Source organism: Tauraco erythrolophus, chromosome 6 (assembly GCF_009769465.1).
Source record: "Tauraco erythrolophus isolate bTauEry1 chromosome 6, bTauEry1.pri, whole genome shotgun sequence".
NCBI lineage: Eukaryota > Metazoa > Chordata > Aves > Musophagiformes > Musophagidae > Tauraco > Tauraco erythrolophus.
The window spans coordinates 10075092-10093850 of record NC_141470.1 but is presented as its reverse complement, the minus strand read 5'-3'; the positions used below and the strand labels follow the sequence as shown (position 1 = coordinate 10093850).

The 18759-nt window shown below is 54.3% G+C and overlaps 1 protein-coding gene across 1 annotated transcript; it reads left to right on the top strand.

Moving 5' to 3' along the window:
• The first annotated feature begins 743 nt into the window (after window positions 1–743).
• Window positions 744–15705, top strand: CTSD (cathepsin D). The gene is made up of 9 exons (XM_086613519.1): window positions 744–811; window positions 1300–1456; window positions 3757–3880; window positions 5494–5612; window positions 9631–9830; window positions 10965–11087; window positions 12077–12221; window positions 13217–13315; window positions 14000–15705. The coding sequence occupies exons 1-9, from the start codon at window positions 744–746 to the stop codon at window positions 14159–14161; spliced, it is 1197 nt and encodes a 398-aa protein (XP_086469645.1). The 3' UTR covers window positions 14162–15705.
• The last annotated feature ends 3054 nt before the right edge of the window (window positions 15706–18759 follow it).

Genomic DNA, 18759 nt, shown 5'->3' with positions numbered 1-18759 from the left:
AAGTCCCTCCAAACTGGGGGTGTCCTGCAGCCAAGGAGAAGCATGGGGCTGGAGGATGCCCACAGCCCCCCTGGCCGGGGGGGGTGCAGCCATGCCCGCGGGCCCTGCTGCAAAACGGAACCCCACGGGTGACAAGGGGGGGGCCGCGTTTCGTGAGGCGCCGCGGACTCCCGGCGGGCTGAGCCGCGCCATGCCGGGCTGCGCGCAGGGAGGGGCGGGGCACGGTCAGCAGCGTTCTGAGGGGCTGCTGGCTGAGGGGTGTGTGTCCCCCCACCTCCCCAGGGACGACAGAAAAGCCAGAAAACCTGGGGGGGGGGGGGGGGGGGGGGGGGGGGAAGAAAAAAAGAAAACCCACCCGCCGAAAAGGAAGTTAAAGACACGACAAAAGCGAGCACGCGCGGCCGGGCGGGCGCCTCGTGATGCGTTTAATGGTGTTTATTCCCCTTCTCCCGGAGGCTGAGTCACGGCCGAGGCGCCGGGGGTCAGCCCCGGGGCTGGGGGGGGGGGCGAGGCGGCACCCCCGGCCCCGCACCCCGCGCGGGTGCCCCCGCCCCGGCGCGCCCTCACGTGACGCCGCCGGTTGCAATTTTAGACCGTCAGCTGACTCGAAAAATCCCTGGAGAGGGGCCGCCGCGCCTACAAAAACAGGGACGGCAGCCGGGTACGGCGTCGCGGCCTCGCAGCGGCGGGACCCTCTGGCCTCTGTACCCCCCCGCCCCGCAGCCACCGCCGCCATCGCCGCCATGGGGCCCCGCGGCCTCCTCCTCCTGCTGCTGCTCGCCCTGGCCGGGCCCGGCGCGGCCCTCATCAGGTGAGCGCGGGGGGTCCCGCGCGGTCTGGCTGAGCCCCCGCGGATGGGGGAAGGGTAGGGGGGACATGGGGCAGGCACTCCCGGTGCTGGTGCGATGGTGGCCTCCGGGCCGCTCTCGCAGGCTCCCCCCCACCCCCGGTGCTGCTCCCCCACCGGTACAGCGGAGGAGGGAAGGGCGCGGGCCCCCCGGGCTGGGACCCCCCCGGAGGGAGCTCAGGGCTGATGCCTCGCCCGTGGCGGGGGTCTGGCTCCAGCTTGCCTTATTCCCGGTGACCTTTGGCGGCCACCTGCCGCCCTCCCTCCCCCCAGCCCTCGTCCTCCGGCTTCGGGAGAAGTGCCGAGCGCGGCATTCCGGCACGGCGTGCTGGCGGGACCCCAGACCTCGCCCACCGCTGGTTTCGGTGGAGCCGTGCCACCCCTCTCCCCGGGGGTGGGACCCCCGCACAGGCACCCTCGTTAACATGCGGGTGTTCGCCCTCCCCTGGCAGGATCCCCTTGACCAAGTTCCCCTCCATGCGGCGGGTGCTGAACGAGGTGGGCAGCGAGATCCCCGACATGAACGCCCTCACCCAGCTCATCAAGTTCAAGCTGGGCTTTGCCGACCTGGCTGAGCCCACTCCGGAGATCCTGAAGAACTACATGGATGTGAGTAACACACCCCGTGCTGCCTGCCCCCCCCTGCTGCAGCGGACCCCAGTGCTGTCACTTCTCGGGGTACCCATTCCCGGTGGGTGGGGTGGGGTGGGGCATGCCAGCCTCTCTGTCCCGTCACAGCCAGGAGGGTGAAGGAAGGAGAGATGTTGATCCTGTAGGAGAGATTCATGCACCTCCACGGCCCGGTGGGTGGTTGCCGAACTTTGCTTCCCATCATTGCTAAACTGAAATTATTGATACTAATACTAATAAACAACCCACTGCCACTCGAGTGGGAGCTATGCAGCTTCTGTAACCCATTTCCTTTCTACTTTTTCACTAATTAAAGACAGTAAATAGGGGCCTGCTCACTTGTGGTCCTTCCTAGCATCTTCTGGCCCGTTTCGGCTCCACTTTCTGCAAGACAGGGGTGTAAAAATCATGCTCCGCTCCTTGGGGCACTGAGACATAAAAGAGCGAGCACGGGGCAGGGGAAGAGGGCTTGGACTGGGTGCCAGCTTGCTATGGGACTGGGGATGCAGGACCCTTCCTCTCGCTATCCTTCATCTTCTGCGCAGCCTTGGGCAAGGCCACCCTGCACCTTCACCTTCTTCTTGGCAGCTTAGGGAGCAAATGGCCCTTTGTGGTGGAAGCAGCGATAAAAGGAGAAGCCAGATAAAAGACGTGAGGTTTGCCCTTGCCCAGCTGCCAGATGCGTGTGAGGTTTCCTATTTCTGAGTTCCCCACCGGGTATCCTTGCGGCTCTTGGAGAGGTGGGATGTGAGCACTGGCTGCCAGAATAAAGCTGGCACCAGATATTTGGGCATTAATTCAGGATATTCCCCCCTGCTGCCCTTCCCCAGGGGCTCTTGTCACCCAGCCAGTACCGCCCTGCCAGGGCTGTGCTGGGAAGGGCCACCGGTGTTTTAATCGGCGGTGTCAAAAGCCAGCGTGCAGTTGCGCCATAGTGTTGTCTCTTGCAACCGCAGCTCGGGCCGCTGCGCGGGAAAGGACTCTGCTCCCTTGTCACAGGGGGACCAGCCCAACCTGTGGTGTGAGATAAGGAACCGCTGGGTCCTTCCAGCTTGGCCAAAAATGTACTTGCTGCCAGAGGAGCTGTTGGGATGAAAGGCACAACCGCCCTGTATGGTCCCCACCAGCCCCTGGGACCCCTCGCAGGTTTGTGTATGTGATGTACGGGGCCCCTATACCAGGGCTTAATTTTCAAGCCCCAGCAACAGTTACAGAATCACTGGGAGCAAGTGCCACATCCCCATTGTGGCTAATTGCGATGGATTATTAATTACTCAGCAAGCAACCCTTGCAAACTAAGCGCACAGGAGGTGAGCAGCTTTGATAATCCTGTTTTCTCCTCCCCCATCCCCCTTAATTAAGTACATGGGGGGTTTGGAAAGGCCACAGGCTGACTTCCCTTGCTAGCAGCCTTCTCTCCGAGGCCCTGATCCAGCCACTCGCCAAGCATGACATGGCTCTCTGCCCCTTTGGGAGATCTGGGGAAAAATGGGTCTGTCCGGGACCTGCTGAGCATTCCCCATTCATCCTCTCCCCTCCAGACAAAGGGATGCCCTGCAAAAGTCTCAGCCACCCAGGTTGCTTCCAGTCCCAGCAGAGATGTGCTCGCAGGGCAGAGGGGTATCCATTTGATACCTGCACTACAGGGACTTCTCCCAGGCTCTCACCCCGCAGCCCTTAAATCCCTCTCTGGTGGTGCTGCTGCTCCCTCCAGCTCCTCCAAAGTTTTCCAACACCTACGACTGAGTGTTTCTTTATTCCTCTCCATCCCAGAGGCTCACCAGCCCATACCAAAAGCCCCAGTGACTGTACCCACACCTGCAGTGGGCAGGGCTACTGCTTACTGCAACCCACAGTTCCTTTGCAAACCTGCCAGCAAAGCAGCTTCCCAGCCAGTTTCATCTTTTCAGTAACGCACATGTTTTGCCTGGCTTCCTCCCATCTCTACCCTATAGTGAACCTATAGTGAATGGCCTGCAGGCCTTCCCCTTTCTCTTACGCTCTGTCTCCCTGCCCCGAAAGTCCTCCTCCACAAGTGCCCGTCCTGCTTCTCCTCCCCGATTTATCCTTTTCCCACTCACTGTAATGAGGTGTTAACACCAAAGGGGAGCCTCCCTTCCAGAGGACGAAGGCTGGGAGCCTGTCTCTGCCAAAACCAGGAGAGCAGTGTCTTAATAAGAAGCCATTACCCTTTTTTGATCCTAAGAGATTTTTTTGGTCTTTAATCCCTGCTTATAGCTAGTCACCTCTGCTCACAGCTCCCTCCTCCTCCTTTGCAGGCCCAGTATTATGGCGAGATCGGCATCGGGACCCCCCCACAGAAGTTCACTGTGGTCTTCGACACCGGTTCCTCCAATCTCTGGGTGCCATCTGTGCACTGTCACCTTCTGGACATCGCCTGCCGTAAGTGTCACCAGTGCCAGCCATGGCTCGGCAGCTTCTGCTTCCCTGCAAAGTGCAGATCCTGGCAATGCAAGAGGAGAAACTGAGGCAGCAGCCTGAAAGGGCTTGCCAGAGGCTGCTGGGCTCTTTAGGGTCAGAGCTGGAAATAGGATCCCAACCTCCTGCATCCAGCCTTCATTACTCCCTTCCTGTTTTTTCCCCTCTACATCGCCCACGCACAGCTCCAAACCTTCCCCAACAGCCTCAGTCCTGCAGCTGAGGAGCAGCATCACAGGTCATGATGTTTCTCCCCAAATTATAGACTGATGCTGCTGTTGCTCCATTGCACAAGGCTGGTGAAAAAAAATCAGCGTCTTGCCAGATCTGATACAAACTGTCCTAGTTTCTGGTTTATTGCTGCACGAAGCAAGTGTGTGCATGTTTATGGATTTATAATTAACGAGAGCCAGGTAGACGAGATGAGAAATTCTGAGGGACTACAAGGTTTTTTTCTCTATGGTGTTCCTACGCAATAAACCTCCACAGTTGAAGTAGTCAAACCCGGCTATGACAAAATGCCACTTGAAAGCCACCAGTTGTGCTGCTTAAGCAGAGCAGAGAAACCTGTGGAGCCAACAAATCCAGCCATGAAAGGCGGCCCACAGTGCTTGTTGGGGGTAGGGAGGAAATTTGGACTTCTTGTACAGCCCTGTATTGCCCAGGCAGGACATGGACCACCTTCTTCCATATGTGAAGTGAGATTTAGGACACCGGTAAGGTGGTGAGGTCTAGACCTGGTCTTTTGGTCTTTCCTGGGGGTCTCTGATCTCTAGCAGGGAGCTGGTTTCTCAAGGCGGTGGCACAGGAGTTGCTGGGATGGAAGGGCTCGTTTTACGAGTATGCAATGAGCCTAACCTTCTGCCAGACTGGAATCCAGACAGCCCTGCCAGGGAAGTCCCCATATAGTGTGTTGGCTTCTGTAGGGCTCGGTTGGTTTGTCCTCAGCCGCTGTCTGCCTCGCTTGACAAGCAGCCATGGAGCTAGGCTAGCCGACCTCACCACGTGCCACTGCCAGCTCGTGACTCAGGAGGAATCTGTGGAGGAGGAACCTGCCCAGCCATAAAATCAGTGATATCTTACAGTTCCCAACCCTTCCAAGGAGAAAAGCAGCTTGGACTAGGGGAAAGCCCTTCTCCTCTGTGAATAAAAGAATATTTTGAGTCCTCTCTGCGCAGAAAACAGTGACCGTATAAAAAAATTTCTTGGCAAAAGAAACAGATAAATCCATAAAGTGAAAATGTTCATGCCCAGAGCAGGCTATATTTAAAGCCACCCTGGTTCTCCGTGGCACCGCTGTCTAATGCACCCTGACACACCAGCCACATTGCCTCTAGGCTCTTAATACCTGGTGGCCAAATCCGATTTAACAGCCAAATTGGATCTGCCCACCTAATTCCCCAGATGTTGGAAATGCTTTGTTAAGCAGTCCAGACTTGGCAAGTGCTGGGTTCAGGCCCACTGAGTGTCTGTCTGCCCGGACGAGCCGGACGGTGTGAGGTTAGGTGTCTGGGAGCCCAAGGTATCAAGGAGCACTGATGTTGTGTGTCTCCCTGTGTCCCCCTCCCTGGCTGCAGTGCTGCACCACAAGTACGATGCCTCCAAATCCAGCACCTACGTGGAGAACGGCACCGAGTTCGCCATCCACTACGGGACGGGGAGCCTCTCTGGGTACCTCAGCCAGGACACTGTCACGGTGAGTACCACCTGCCCTTGCGCTGAGCTGCCCCGGCCTGCTTTCGGCAGAGTGCTCAAACCTGCTCGATTTCAACGGGTCTCACTTCTTGAGTGTCCTGCTCCTATTGAGTATTCTTCAGCGCCATGTTTCCAAGTGCTTTGAAATAAGGTGGTGATGATGACCAAGGCAGGCAGAGAAGGGGGAAGGTACTAATCAGCAGGTCAGCAGGCTAGGAGCGTGGACCACCCATGTGGTGCCCTGCGAACACAGTCTCTGGCCATTCCTCCAACCCCTTTCCTACTGACCCCAGAAATTTCCCAGCTCAAGCATACACCAGCACCACTGCGCAGGCTGCTGGTGGTGCCCAGCTTGTTCATGGCCAGTATTCACATGGGAGTGGATGTCCACATAGGCAGCTGCCCAAACACTGGTCAGAAACAGGCTCTTTGCAGCCCCATCCTGGTCTGGTGTTGAGGGTGGTGCTTACATTTGCAAAGGCTGTGTAACACCTAGGGGGAGTTCCCCAGCAGTGTTCAGGACCTTCAGGACCCAGCTTGAATTAGCTGGGTTGACGGTGGTTGCTTCCCGTCATTTCCTTTTCACCAAGCAAAGGCTGAGCTTTCTGCCCTACCTTTCCAGGACTGCCTCCCAGGTACAGGTGCTTGTGGGAGTTTGCCAGCTGCTGAATGTCAGCAGCGCATGTGCTCCCAGATTACTGGGTCTCCTGGTGGGGAGAAGAGCAAACATTTGTTTCACGGGACGGGAGACAAAGCAAAAGTTTTGAACAAGCACATAATTCCAGAGATTTGAGGGTTTCTGTATTAAGTGCAGCTGAAAAGTATTGGCTTACCAATTTCATTGGGATCAAAAGAAAAATATCCAAAAGGATCCCAAAGTGGGTGGCTCATGTGAGGAACACTCTTTAGCCTGTCCTTACAGTAGGAAAATTTCAGGCTAGCCTGGAAGCACCAGCTGTTGCCTCTGTGCTGCATCCAGAGATGCCAGCAGCTCAGGCTGGGTGCAGGACCCTCTTCAGGGGAGAGAGCTTTTGATGGGCTTGGTGAACCGTGAAAATCAGCGTAGAGAAGGTCGTGGGGGAGAGCCATGGGGGACACCAGCAGCTTTGCACCTCTTTTTTTGTTCTCTGCCTTCTGCAGCCTACCAAGCTTCAGGACCGTTTCAGTTTTCGTTTCACGCCGTTTATTTCATGCATCCCTCGGTTTGCTTAGAAACACCCTGCCACAAAAAAACCTGCCCATCTGAGTCTTCCCGCAGCTCTTGCCAAATGAAGGCACCCCGCACGTAGCGTTAATGGATTCTCTTACGTTGGATTTGCAAAATACAGACGTAGCAGGCAGAGGCATCTGCGTTCGTCCCAGTAATGGAGAGGGGCAGCGAGGCAAACAGTGAACTTTATTGTCCTCTGAAAGTGTGGGCTGGTTTAGGCACTTTCCAGCTTAATGCAGAGGCTGAAGTGAGTCAGAAGGAAAATTGCAGCTTTTTTTTTTTTTTTGGTTTGTAATTATCACCCTAATGCCTGCTTGCTAATTAGCTCTCTACTTCCAGGAGGCTCAGAGGAAGGATTTTGTGCCTGAGCTTGTTCAGGAAGCAGGGATGGCTTTTGGCAGCCAGTACGGCTTGTTGCATTGGGTTTCTATCTAGGCAGAAGCAAGAGAAACCTCTTGAGTGGAGCCTGAGCAGTGTCACGCTTGTAGTGCACAGGAGGAGGGGCGACTCAGAGGGTCAGGGACCTTGAGCTTGGGCACCAAGATACCTCCTCTGATGCACAGCATCCCATAGGCAAGGTCTTAGATGGGTGTAGTCTGGAAATACAGACATTGAAACAGCCTTAAGGGTGACCCTCTCAGCCTCAGCCGTCCTGATGCAGCCACAGAAGCCTGTGGTAGCACTGATATCTGACCAAAAGGCGCTGGTTGGCAGGTGGTCCAGAGCCCCTCAGCCCTGAATTTTTTTTTGAGAGGGTGATGAGCTCATGTCAAGCATCCTCTCTCCTGTGAAGGAATGATGCCCTGTAGCACTGCACTCCTGGTGCTGCTCGCTCTTCAAAGAGCAGCGAGTTCAGCCAGACCTCTGCTGCTTGAGCATCTCTTCCCTTTATCTCAGCCCAACCTTGGGATGTCCTTCAAGGACAGCAGAGGAAACATGGCAGGCTGTGGGGTACGAGGTCTGTCCTGGGGCTGCAGTGCAGATACGCCATGCAGGAGATGCCCCTCCTCGCCTCTCCGCTGAGCCTCTGCAGAGGGGAGCCTCGAGCCCTGGTGCCAAACTGTGCTGCGGAGGCCCTCACCTCTAGTCTGCCTTCACCATCCGCCGCTTACCCGCTTGGCTGAGGCCGCTAACAAGGAGGCCAGGCAAGCTACGGGGTGCTGACACCTGTCTGCAAAGCGCTGGAGGGTGGCCACCACGCAGCCATCCACTGGTAATGATTTTTGATCGCTCCGTGTCTGGGCAAGGGCCAGCCAAGGGGCAGAAACAAAGGATCTGTCACCTGGTGCCAGCGCTCTGCTAAAGATGCTCTTGGGTTTCAGTCCTGCTGAGGAACAAGCGCAGGCAGGGTATGCCGAGACTCCACCACCAGGCAGATGCTTGCCTCCCTCTTGGGATGTGCAACCAGGGTGATGTTCAAACAAACCAGGCACTCAGTTTTATCAGTCCATTGCGTTTCAGTTTTTCTGAAGTGGAAGCTTTATTGAACTTTCTGAGCTGCTGCAGGACCAACTGTGCTGAGTGGCAGAGCAGTGGCTTTCGTAAGCCTGCAGCGTACAACTGGGGTGCTCGCCACGCGCCGGCGAGCGGATGCGTCCCTGCGAGCTGTTTCACCCCACATCCTGCCCTGTGGCTTTTAGCTTTTGCAAGGCTCGATTGCCCTTTCCTAGCGCAAGCCTCTGAGACCATTAAAGGCAGCACTGCCTGTCCCAGCCCTGTGCTGTCTAGCCCTGGGGGGATATTAGTAATTTACAGGGATCGTTATCTGCCATCAGGTAGGAGAGGCCAGCTTTTCAGTCCAGCCCGGTTTGCTACAGGGCTGCTAGCTGGAGGCTGGGAAGCTGAAATCGTCCTAGCACAGATACTGGATTTGCCTGTGGTGAGCCAGAAGCTCAGAAACCTCCTGAACTGCTTGATTCAGGAGCCAGCCAGCAGACATGTCCTGCTTCCCATCAGCAGAGCTATCCTGTTTTCTGTGATCTTCTTTCCGGGGATCTGCCCTTGCAAAGCATTTCAGCTTTCCAGCAGGGAACACCAGTCCTTCTCATGGCTGGCAAGAGAGGTGACCTTTGCATTCACAGTACTCTGCTTGCTGTTTTCGTGCTTCAGGCTCAGCCTTGCTTCCGTGGCTGGGTCTTCTCCCCTCCCACGGGAGGTCTCTGCAGGCTGGTAGCTCTTCTGGGAATGCTTCAATATCCTGGGGATGTTTCTTATATAGGGGAGATCACAGAGGTCATTGGCAGAGGTGAGAGGAGTTTGTGCTCCCAAGAGGGGACGGGTGCAGCACCCGAGGAGGTAGGATACGGAGATGACTTAGAAGATGTCCAGGGTGGGGAAGAAGATTAAAGGGGCAGCAGCAGAGTTGCTCAGACTAGGAGGAAAGGATGAAATAGGCAATCAGGGAGGGGGTGTATGGGGAACAAAGTGATACAGAGCCCTCTGTGCAAAGAGGAGGAGCTGCAAAATGGCATGGCCAGTGCCAGGAGCCAGCAAAAGGCTGAAAGTGCTGAGTGAGGTGGGCAATGAAGAAAGGAGGGCTCCTGCCCCTAGGGATGCATTGGTCTTTGCAGGGACTCAGGAGGTGCCACTGTGCAGCTAGCGTGGCCTGTCTCCCCTCGAGGAGAGTGGCACCGGGATATCTGTTTTCTGCGGCTGCCTATGAATGCAAGGGTGAAAGCAGGCAGGAGTGTGGCAGCGCGTTGAGGGACGGGCTACAGCCTGTGTTCAGCGAGATCCCGTTTCCGCCTTGGTCCCCTGAGTCAGTTTTCTTTACAATCTGCTTTTGCCTTCCCTCCTCATCTCCCCTCAGCTCGGTAACTTGAAAATCAAGAACCAGATCTTTGGGGAGGCCGTGAAGCAGCCAGGCATCACATTCATCGCTGCCAAGTTCGACGGCATCCTGGGCATGGCATTTCCGAGGATCTCTGTGGACAAGGTCACCCCTTTCTTCGATAACATCATGCAACAGAAGCTGATCGAGAAAAACATCTTCTCCTTCTATCTGAACAGGTAGTGTTGGGTTTGGTGGCACATCTCTCATTGCAAGAGCAAGCCCAGCCGGGCATTTCTCTATGTCTCCCTGTAGCACCTCTTGCCATCTGTCAGTTTACACCCTGGCCAGCACTACTGGGGAAGTCTCAGCAAGATCTCCTTGCTGGAGCAGTCAGGCCAAAATCTCTTCTGTTTACTGCTTTGAAGAAAGAAGAAGGGAAGCAGAATTGCAGCCATTTTACTGATAAAAAGCTGGGTAGATCTGCTACCAGATTTCTTAACTGATGACAAGACAGAGGATGTTTCCAGAGGAAAGAGAAACAAAAATAGACAGGATTGTGATCATGAGATTGCGTGCTGCTAGTGCAGTTCCCGTTTGAGGGGTAAACAAAGCCCCAGTCTGTTGCCAAAATCTACGAGCCACGTGGCCACCACCATGTCACCTCCTAGGCCAGCATGCCCTCCAGCAGTCATCACTAATGATGAGGCTAACCCTCCCTCACCCCCCTGGAAATCCTCCTGTACAGTGTCCAGCTGCTGCTCGCTCCAGGACACCCCGTCACCCTCCTGGCACCGCAGGGGGCAGTGAACTACTTCAGCCCAAAAAGTAGCACACAGGGAGCGGGGAGGGCAGAGAAGGCTGCTGCTGGCCGCTCAGGCGCCAGCCCTCCCCCATCACCATATTTCTTCCCATCTGCTCGGCAGTGAGCTTTTGTCTGACGGTAACCTTGAGGATTCAGCTCCAAGGCTGCTGGCTGGCGCGGAGTCGGGTGCAGGTAACCTAATGCTGCATCAGCCACGTCCAGCCCCGCACGGGTGCTCCTTACAAGACGATTATTCCGGGGGTCCCTGCGTCAGTGCTCAGTTCCCCTTTGCTGGTCTCCTCTGCAGCAAGTTTCTCCAGGTGTCTGTGTGAAAGCACGAGGTGAACAGCTGCAGGATGCTTCAGCTGGGCCAAAATATTCCCATTTCCCCAGCCCAGCCTATCTCACAATATATGTCCTTATATTGACATGTTATAGCATGAAGTAAGTTGTCTGTCTCCAACGCTGCTAATGCCATGCTTCCCTCCCGAGCACCCTAGTTTTAGGGGCACGTGGAGGGAATTGTTCTCACCCTGCCCCTGATGTTTGCTTTTGGGTTATTTTTCAGAGACCCCAGCGCTCAGCCCGGTGGCGAGCTGCTCCTGGGAGGGACTGACCCCAAGTATTACAGCGGCGACTTCAGCTGGGTCAACGTCACGCGCAAGGCCTACTGGCAGGTCCACATGGACGCGTAAGTCCCCTCTCTGCCCGACTACATGCATGGGGACACGTGCAGACAGCTCACACCTGGGCCTAGGCTGAAACCCTCCCCAAAAAGGAGTCACCCTCTATTCCTGCAACACGTCCACACCAAAAAAAAAGCAGGTTAAAAGCCCACCCTGAGGCTGGGTTGTTTGTCGCTGGAAGGGGAGGAGAGGCAGAAAGCAGCGGGAGATGTTCTGCAAAATCCTTTCCTCTTGTTTACAGTTTGGCCCCTGAAAACACCTGCTGCACCCTTGCGAAGTGGGGGAAAAAAGCTAGTGTGTCCTCCTTACAGGCAGGGCAAGCCCCACAGATTAAACCCGGGCTTTGCTGAGCTCTCAGTGAGGCCTGAGCTGTGTGGCTCACTTGCACACAGCTCCAGAGGAGCAGGATGAGGCCACAGGAAGCCAGCCCTTGACTGAAGGGCACGGCATGGCAATCAGCGTGCATTGTTGGAGGCAGAGGGGAGGAGAGCGGGCTGAGCTGCTGGCCCGCCAGCCCTGCAGTCTATTCTGAGCTCTCCCACGTGATGGGAACTTAAAAGCAGCCTGTGATCAGAGTGTATCCTTTTCTGGGGATCGCATCCCTCCTCGGCGCAGGGTTTTAGTACTCATCTTCCCCCAGCCCTGCCGCGTTGGCAAAGCATGGCAGACCCTTGGCTGGAGGGCTTTATCTGTCCGCGCCACTGTGAAATGCGATGTGGGTGAGGAAGCCGAGCAGCTCCTTTCTTGCCTCTTCCATGTCCATGAACCCTTCCCTTGCCTGTGACCCCCTCAGCTGTCACACCACCCGTTTAACCCTTTGCTTTTTGCAGTGGTACAGATCATACGAGTCCCTAACTCAATGCCCTTAGCTCACTTACGTGCCCATTAGTCATGGTGTTTAGCAGGCAGCAGTCAACTCTTTGCCTGCTGCTGCCTGCAGCCTTTGCTGGGAGGTCTCTAAGGCCTGTCTTCTGCCTGGGCATCTCTTCCCCAGGGTGGACGTTGCCAACGGGCTGACTCTGTGCAAAGGGGGCTGCGAGGCCATCGTGGACACGGGAACCTCGCTCATCACTGGCCCCACCAAGGAAGTGAAGGAGCTGCAGACAGCCATCGGTGCAAAACCACTCATCAAAGGCCAGGTGAGGCCAGTCTGGGAAAGCAGGAGTCCATGGCCATCATGGCATCCATGCTGACGCCCTGCTTTGCACCTAGATGGTTCTAGAGACCCTGATCTTCTGCTGCCCCTGCTCTCCATTCCCAACCTACACTCCCAGAAAAGCCTTCAGCATAGCAGGGACTTCTCTGTCTTTTGACCCTGGGTAGCATTCAGCACCCTGCTTGTGTTCTCGGTAGAGGGCTCAGTCCTGTGAACTTCAGGAGGCTTTGGGTCACATCTGTCACCTGTCTCTGGGAGGCGGAGGAGAAGGGGTGCAAGTTGCAGCTGAGGCCAAGGATTCATGTTAACGTCAGTCCTGAGGCACTTTAATACAAATACATTTAATGCAAATTACAACACTTCCCTGCCAAGTTTTTAACCATCTTAGCTAATCTCACAAGGTCATCTCCCCTCCTGGAAATTGTGGAGGAACAGGAATTATAAGGACCCTCTAGGAAGGATGCTCTGCTCTGGAACCCCTCCCAAATTGCAAAGCCATGTGCACTCGTAGGGCTTTTCTTCAGTGTGGGGAGACCCTGTGCTGCAGCAACAACTGGCTTAGTCCTGCCACTCTCCCCAAGACTCACCCGTGTTAATTGAACCGTCTTTGTCCGTTCATCACCCTGCAAGTCCCTGTCTGTGTCTCTAGGCTGTATCGAGCCACGTCTCCCCTTCCCGTGGCAGAGGACAGTCCCCAGCCCTGCTGTGTCGGGTGCTGTGCCCTGGGGCTCAACAGAGCCAAAAGCTGAACCCAGCATCCTTTGGCTCCATCCCTATCCCTGAAACCCTCTGGTCCCTCAGCTTGCAGCCCTGGGCAGGGAGCAGCCCACTTACCCCAGCTCAAGCCTCTTCTGCACCCTGAGATGAGCAGTTCTTGGGGAAAACCACAGCAAAGACGTAGTTGTGCCTGGGGCAGACCATGCTCTTTCCTGAGGGCGTGGGAACTGCCATCTAAAGCCTTCACTGTTTCCATTTCAGTACGTGATCCCCTGTGATAAGGTGTCATCTCTGCCTGTCATCACACTAACACTAGGAGGGAAGCCCTACCAGCTCACCGGAGAACAGTACGTCTTCAAGGTGCGTACAGGCAGCTTTTGCCAGCCCTTCCCTTCTCCCCCAAGGCCTAATTTGTGCCTTGTCCACTCAAACCTTGACCATGAAATCCAAAATGCAAGAGCAGGAAAAGCAAGGCTGGAGCTGGCACTTGGGAAAAAGTCCGAAATGTCAAGGTGACAGCATGGTAGCACTGACTGATGGACCCAGGCAACCTCACCAAAGTCCTGCAGGAATGAGACCCTCTGTGTGATGCTCATGAGGGATGGCAGGATGGGAGAGAAAGGGCAGGCAGGCTGTTGCATCACTTCTTACATACATTTTGCTCTTTTCTGCTGGATTCTGGTGCCGTGAGGTCAGCCTGGTCATAGCAGAGGCCTCCAGCCTGGCATTTAAGCCATTAGAGTCAACTTGCAAGGACCATCTTGTGCAGAATTTCAACAACGGCTCTAATTCAGAGCTGCGTGGGCTGGGAGGATTATGGGCATGTGCAGCTTTGCTTGATGTTTTGCTGCATAAGGGCTCTGGGAGGGGGAGCTGGGTTTAGAACCGTGGGAGCAGTGGTTTGGGAGTCACTTTTGCAAGCTGTGGATTGCAGGCTGGGAGAGGCTGAAGTGCAGCCAGCACTGGCAGGTGGTGTTGCCGAGCCTGCGAGGTTGAGAGAAGGGGAGGACCTCCTGAGACTGAAGCTCTCACTCTTCTCTCCAGGTTTCTGTACAAGGAGAGACCATCTGCCTCAGTGGTTTTTCAGGCCTGGATGTCCCACCTCCCGGGGGCCCGCTCTGGATCCTGGGAGATGTCTTCATCGGTCCCTACTACACCGTCTTTGACCGTGATAACGACTCTGTTGGCTTTGCCAAATGTGTCTAAGCGCCTGATCCCCACTGCCTCTGCCACACACACACATACACACACACGGGAGCCATAGGGAAAGATTACCAGGATTAGAAATCCAGTGAGTGGAAAGAAAAAAAAAAAAAAGGAAGAAAAAGAAGTGGAACTAGATTTAAAATGACATGGAAAATAGTCATTAGTGCCCTGCTAGCTACTTTTTCCCCTCTGTTGAGCAAGTGGTGCTGGGAGGTCTCTAGTTGACAACTCCAGCTGGAGTAGCCCCTTGCTTTACTGCTTGGTCTTCCAGTATTTGTTTTTAAGAATGATTCCCAGAGCTGAACAAGGCTGTCTCATGTTTTCCAGCCCTGGTCTCCTTCCTGGGGGTCCAGCTGGCTGGAGCCAGCCCCCGGCGCCTCTGTTCCTGCGGAGAGGCTGTGCGGCTGCTCTTGGGTTAGGGTTTCTGCAGTGGGGAGAGGGAGGAGGAAGGCTGTCCAGCACATTATTTACTACTTCGTGCTTTTTCACTGATGAAGTGGGGGAGCAGGAGGCAGGGGAGGATCCGTTTTCACCACCTCTCCGTGACAGGTTGAGGCAGCGATCACTAGGTCCTTTCTCAATGAGTTTGTGCTGGCTTGGTCCTAGGAGAGCACATCCTGGGCTGGAGCGACGGGGGATCGCCGTAGCGTGCCCAAGGGTTGAGCTTCAGAGCCTGAAGGCTCTGGTGGTGTGTTTTTGTGTAGTGATGGCACTAGTGACAGCTGGAGGTGTGATGTCCATGGGTCTGACCTAACAGGGCAGGGATTTGTAGGGAGGCTCCAGCCAGTGGGACTCTTCAGGGAGTACAAATTTAAGGGGGTCAAGATAAGATTTAATAGAGGTCACTTGAATTCATAGCCATGAAGGCCCAGCTTTCTGCTGAGCAGTCACTTAATACACGTTCTCTCGAGTTTGGTAAACTTCTCCTGGATTCCCCAAACCACAGATCTTCCCAGCTTCATCCACAGCCAGTGAGTCGAGAATAATGTTTCCTAAAGCAACTAAGTGATCTACAAGCTGAAATCACACTGATAAAATCCCTAGGTGTTTTTCAGCCATGTAAGACCTTTTGGAAACATTATTCGCAGCATTTCAAACTACCCAAAACTCAGAAGTTGGCAGAGCCAGCAAGCCTCCCAGGCAGGAGGGTGCTGTGGCAGCTGCTGGATTTGTGTTCGCTTTCCCTGCTGCCCTGTTCTCCTTACCTGCTTTCCACCTTAGTAACGCTGGTGAGAGCTGTGTTTGTGTCCACTGTCTGTTGCAGATGGAGTGAGGCACAATCCTGCTTTGGAGAGGTTGTAGCTGATTTAGCTGTTTTTGTAGAATCTCCCGGAGAGCCGAGATCTGTGGATGTGGAGCCGCTCGCTTCACTGGGCTGGCATCAGTAGGCAAACACTGGTGGAGCTGGGAAGATGATAAAGTGAGTTTTAAGCAGTACTGGAAAGCAGGAGAGAGTCTGCCAAGAATCCCAGCCTGTGCCGGGACTAAAAGACTGTCTTCGTTTTCCCAGTGCACTGGATCAGGTCCTGAGGTTAGGGAGTGGCAGCAGGTGAGGGGCAAAGCTGGGAGTGGCACGAGGACCAGATTAGCACCAGCTGTGACCCCAGAGCAGGCAAAACAGATGGTAAAATCCTGGCTCCCCAAAATTCACTGATAATCCTGCTAGCAGTACCAGCGGGCCAAGGAAGTTCCCGAAAAAGATCTTTGGGCAGTAGGTGAATAGATGGTTATACCCAGTGAAATGCATATCCGTCATCCCGAGTACTGAATTCACCACAAACATCAGAGGCATGGGTGGGGAAGAGGTCCCAAGGTGAGCTGTGGGAAGACAGCACGAAGCCTGTGGATGTTCCCTGTCCCCACCTGCTGCAGCTGATCAGTTTGGCTTTATAACCATGCCTCACGCCTTGGAAGGGTCTGGCATGGGTAGTGGGGACAAGCCTGGGCACACTTCTGATGTGTGTATTGTCCCCTGCACCCCTGGATGCAACAAATGCTGCTCCCAAAGCTTGCTTCTGCCTGCTCATAGTCTTCACCTGCAACCCTTCATCTGGACGCCTAAGAACATCTGTTGCAGACTGGCTAGAGAACAGTAGCATGTTACCAAAAAAAAAATCATCAATAGGTACTCCAAAATCAGCAGATACTCAGCACCTCTCTGGAGAGCCCCAGTTTCACACCAGTTAAGTGCCCAGAGCTCCTCCACGTCCTGCCACGTCGTTTTCCAGCTGCAGGATTTCTCCAGCACAGTGAGACAGAGACGGCCTCTCAGGTACCTGCCAAGGGGACCTGATGCCAGTGGGGGAAGCCTGACATGGAGCTGGCAGCAGGTTTTGAATATCTTTGGCATCGTATTTTAAGTGGGACGTGCAGTGCAGCCCCAGAACGAGCCATTGGGCTGTGGTTCTGCTGGGTGTGCAATGCCTTACGCCGTCCGTGTCGTAGGCTCTGCGGTAACCCAAGGCTGGGCTGGTGTCTGTCCTCAGGTGGGCAGGAGACTGCTGCCTGGGGAAAGAGCACGGCCCGAAGCCATGCCCTGAGTGATGTACTTTGGGATAGGCTGGAGGAGTGGTTCATTGTAGTCTTGACCCTCAGCGGGTCTCCTCCCCTTGTTCTTTTATTCTCATTTTTAAACCAAACTCTTAACTATGTGACTGTGTTGTTGTTTGTTGTTTTTTTTTTAAATCTAATTTGCTGTCAGAATTACTGTCTCATCATAGAAAATTGAAAAGATAATACAGTATTTCCCCCCTTAATTCTGAGAGTGGTCTTTCCTTTGAGATGCCAGACTCTTTCCTGGTGTCCGGACACTGCGTCTTCCCAACCTGTTGGCAGAGTACATCTGGTCGCCCACTCAGGTGAACTCGATATGTGTTTTGGAAGGGCTCCTTCCCTTCTGCTCTGATAAGGAGATGTGCTGGGAACCTGTTGGGTTTGTCTTTTTCAGTGTATTAAAACACAACCCACCTTCTGCATCGTGACATAGACAGTGTCACCTGCCTGACCCAGCACCACCAGGGCAGCAGGCACTCCCAGCATCTCCGAGCTTACAGCCTTCTGGGGCTGCATCTCCCTGGCTGAGTATTGCCAAGGGTAGTCCTCCAACAGCATACTCGGGCTGTCCTCTGGGCCAGCTAGAACAAACCCCTGCTGGACTAGGGATATAGACTGGGCCTGTAGGGGCTAAAGCAGGACTCCAGTCTGTTAGTCCAGCCTAAAACCCACTAGGATGTGCATTTTATGCTCACAGAGTATGGTGATGAAGAAAACGTGAGTTTTTTTCAAAACGCAGGAAAAATCCATCCCTCTTGCTTGTCTGTGTGATTTTTAGTTCTAGCACTGCTGTATGGGAGCTGGAGACTCGGATGCAGAATGAAGGCCCCATGTGCCAGGTGGAAGATAAGAGCTAATCCTTACTTTGAAAAAAGCATGATCTACATAAGCAAGATGGATGCAGCCAAGTCCCATCCTGTTTTCTGAGCGCAGATCTAAGCACACAGAGAGCTTAACTGATTTCCCCACTGGCACGTCCCAAGCCTCTTGTTCCCCCAGGATGCCTTAATACCCCAATCAGCCGTTCTCCTATGTTAAAGAGATGGATTTAACCCAAAAGGCCTGACTGGGTCCTGAAAACCAATCATGCAGCCCACCGTTCCTCAATAGCCCAAGGGGAGAACAAGTCATCCACTGCCGAATATTTATTGACAGGAATACGAGGGCGTTGTTTCTGCTGGGGGGATTGCGCCTAAGCCTTTAATCGTGTCGTGAGTGCTGAATGTTACATCTCAGCGGGAGCAATCACAAGCTTGATCTTGGCCAAGAGCTGGAGAAGCCAAGAGCCAGGATTGTTCACCCATGCTTTTCCAGCAAGGAGCAGGGCGCCCCTCACCCTGCAAGCAGCCTGCACGTGTCCCCACGTTACCTTGCCCAGCAAATCCTCAGGTTTACGCCAGCACCTCCATGTACTGCACCATCTCTGCAGAACTCCATGCATGTGACAATTTGATAACACTTTTTGTTAAATGTCTGCACTGGTGCAAAGAAGATAAATTTTTTCATTGCACTTCCCCTTGAGTAGTGGGATGCTTGGCCCTGAACCTCAGGGCTGTCCTCATGGGCTTGATCCTTCTCCAGCCAACTCTGCTCAGGGCTTTGCCAAAAGCCCTCTCAGACAAGGACCTGCCTAAGGAGAGGGAGAATGGGACCCCTCGTTTATGGAGATGACTTGCTCATCTGGTTGGCTCAGCAATTTGTTGATTTGGGAAACTATTTTTATTCATCATGAGTGACTAAGCACGTTGTTTTGGGGGCTGGTGGCTTTTCCTTTTTCCGCTCTTGGATTTATTTATTTTTAGTTTCCTTTGGGAGGGAAAAGAAGCAGAGTGCAGACTGAAAGCTTAGAGGACAGGAGACAGATATCAAGGGAGAATAGGGTGATGAGATTTACCCCTCCAAATCTTAGGCCACCTTAATGCTTATGGAGCTTAGCAACCCATTGAGGAATTTTATAGGGGAAACACGAAAGAGCATTCAGGAGGTTGTGGGCTTTCTCCCTCGGAAAAAAGCAGGGGCAGGTCCTGCTAATGGTTTTCCAGAGA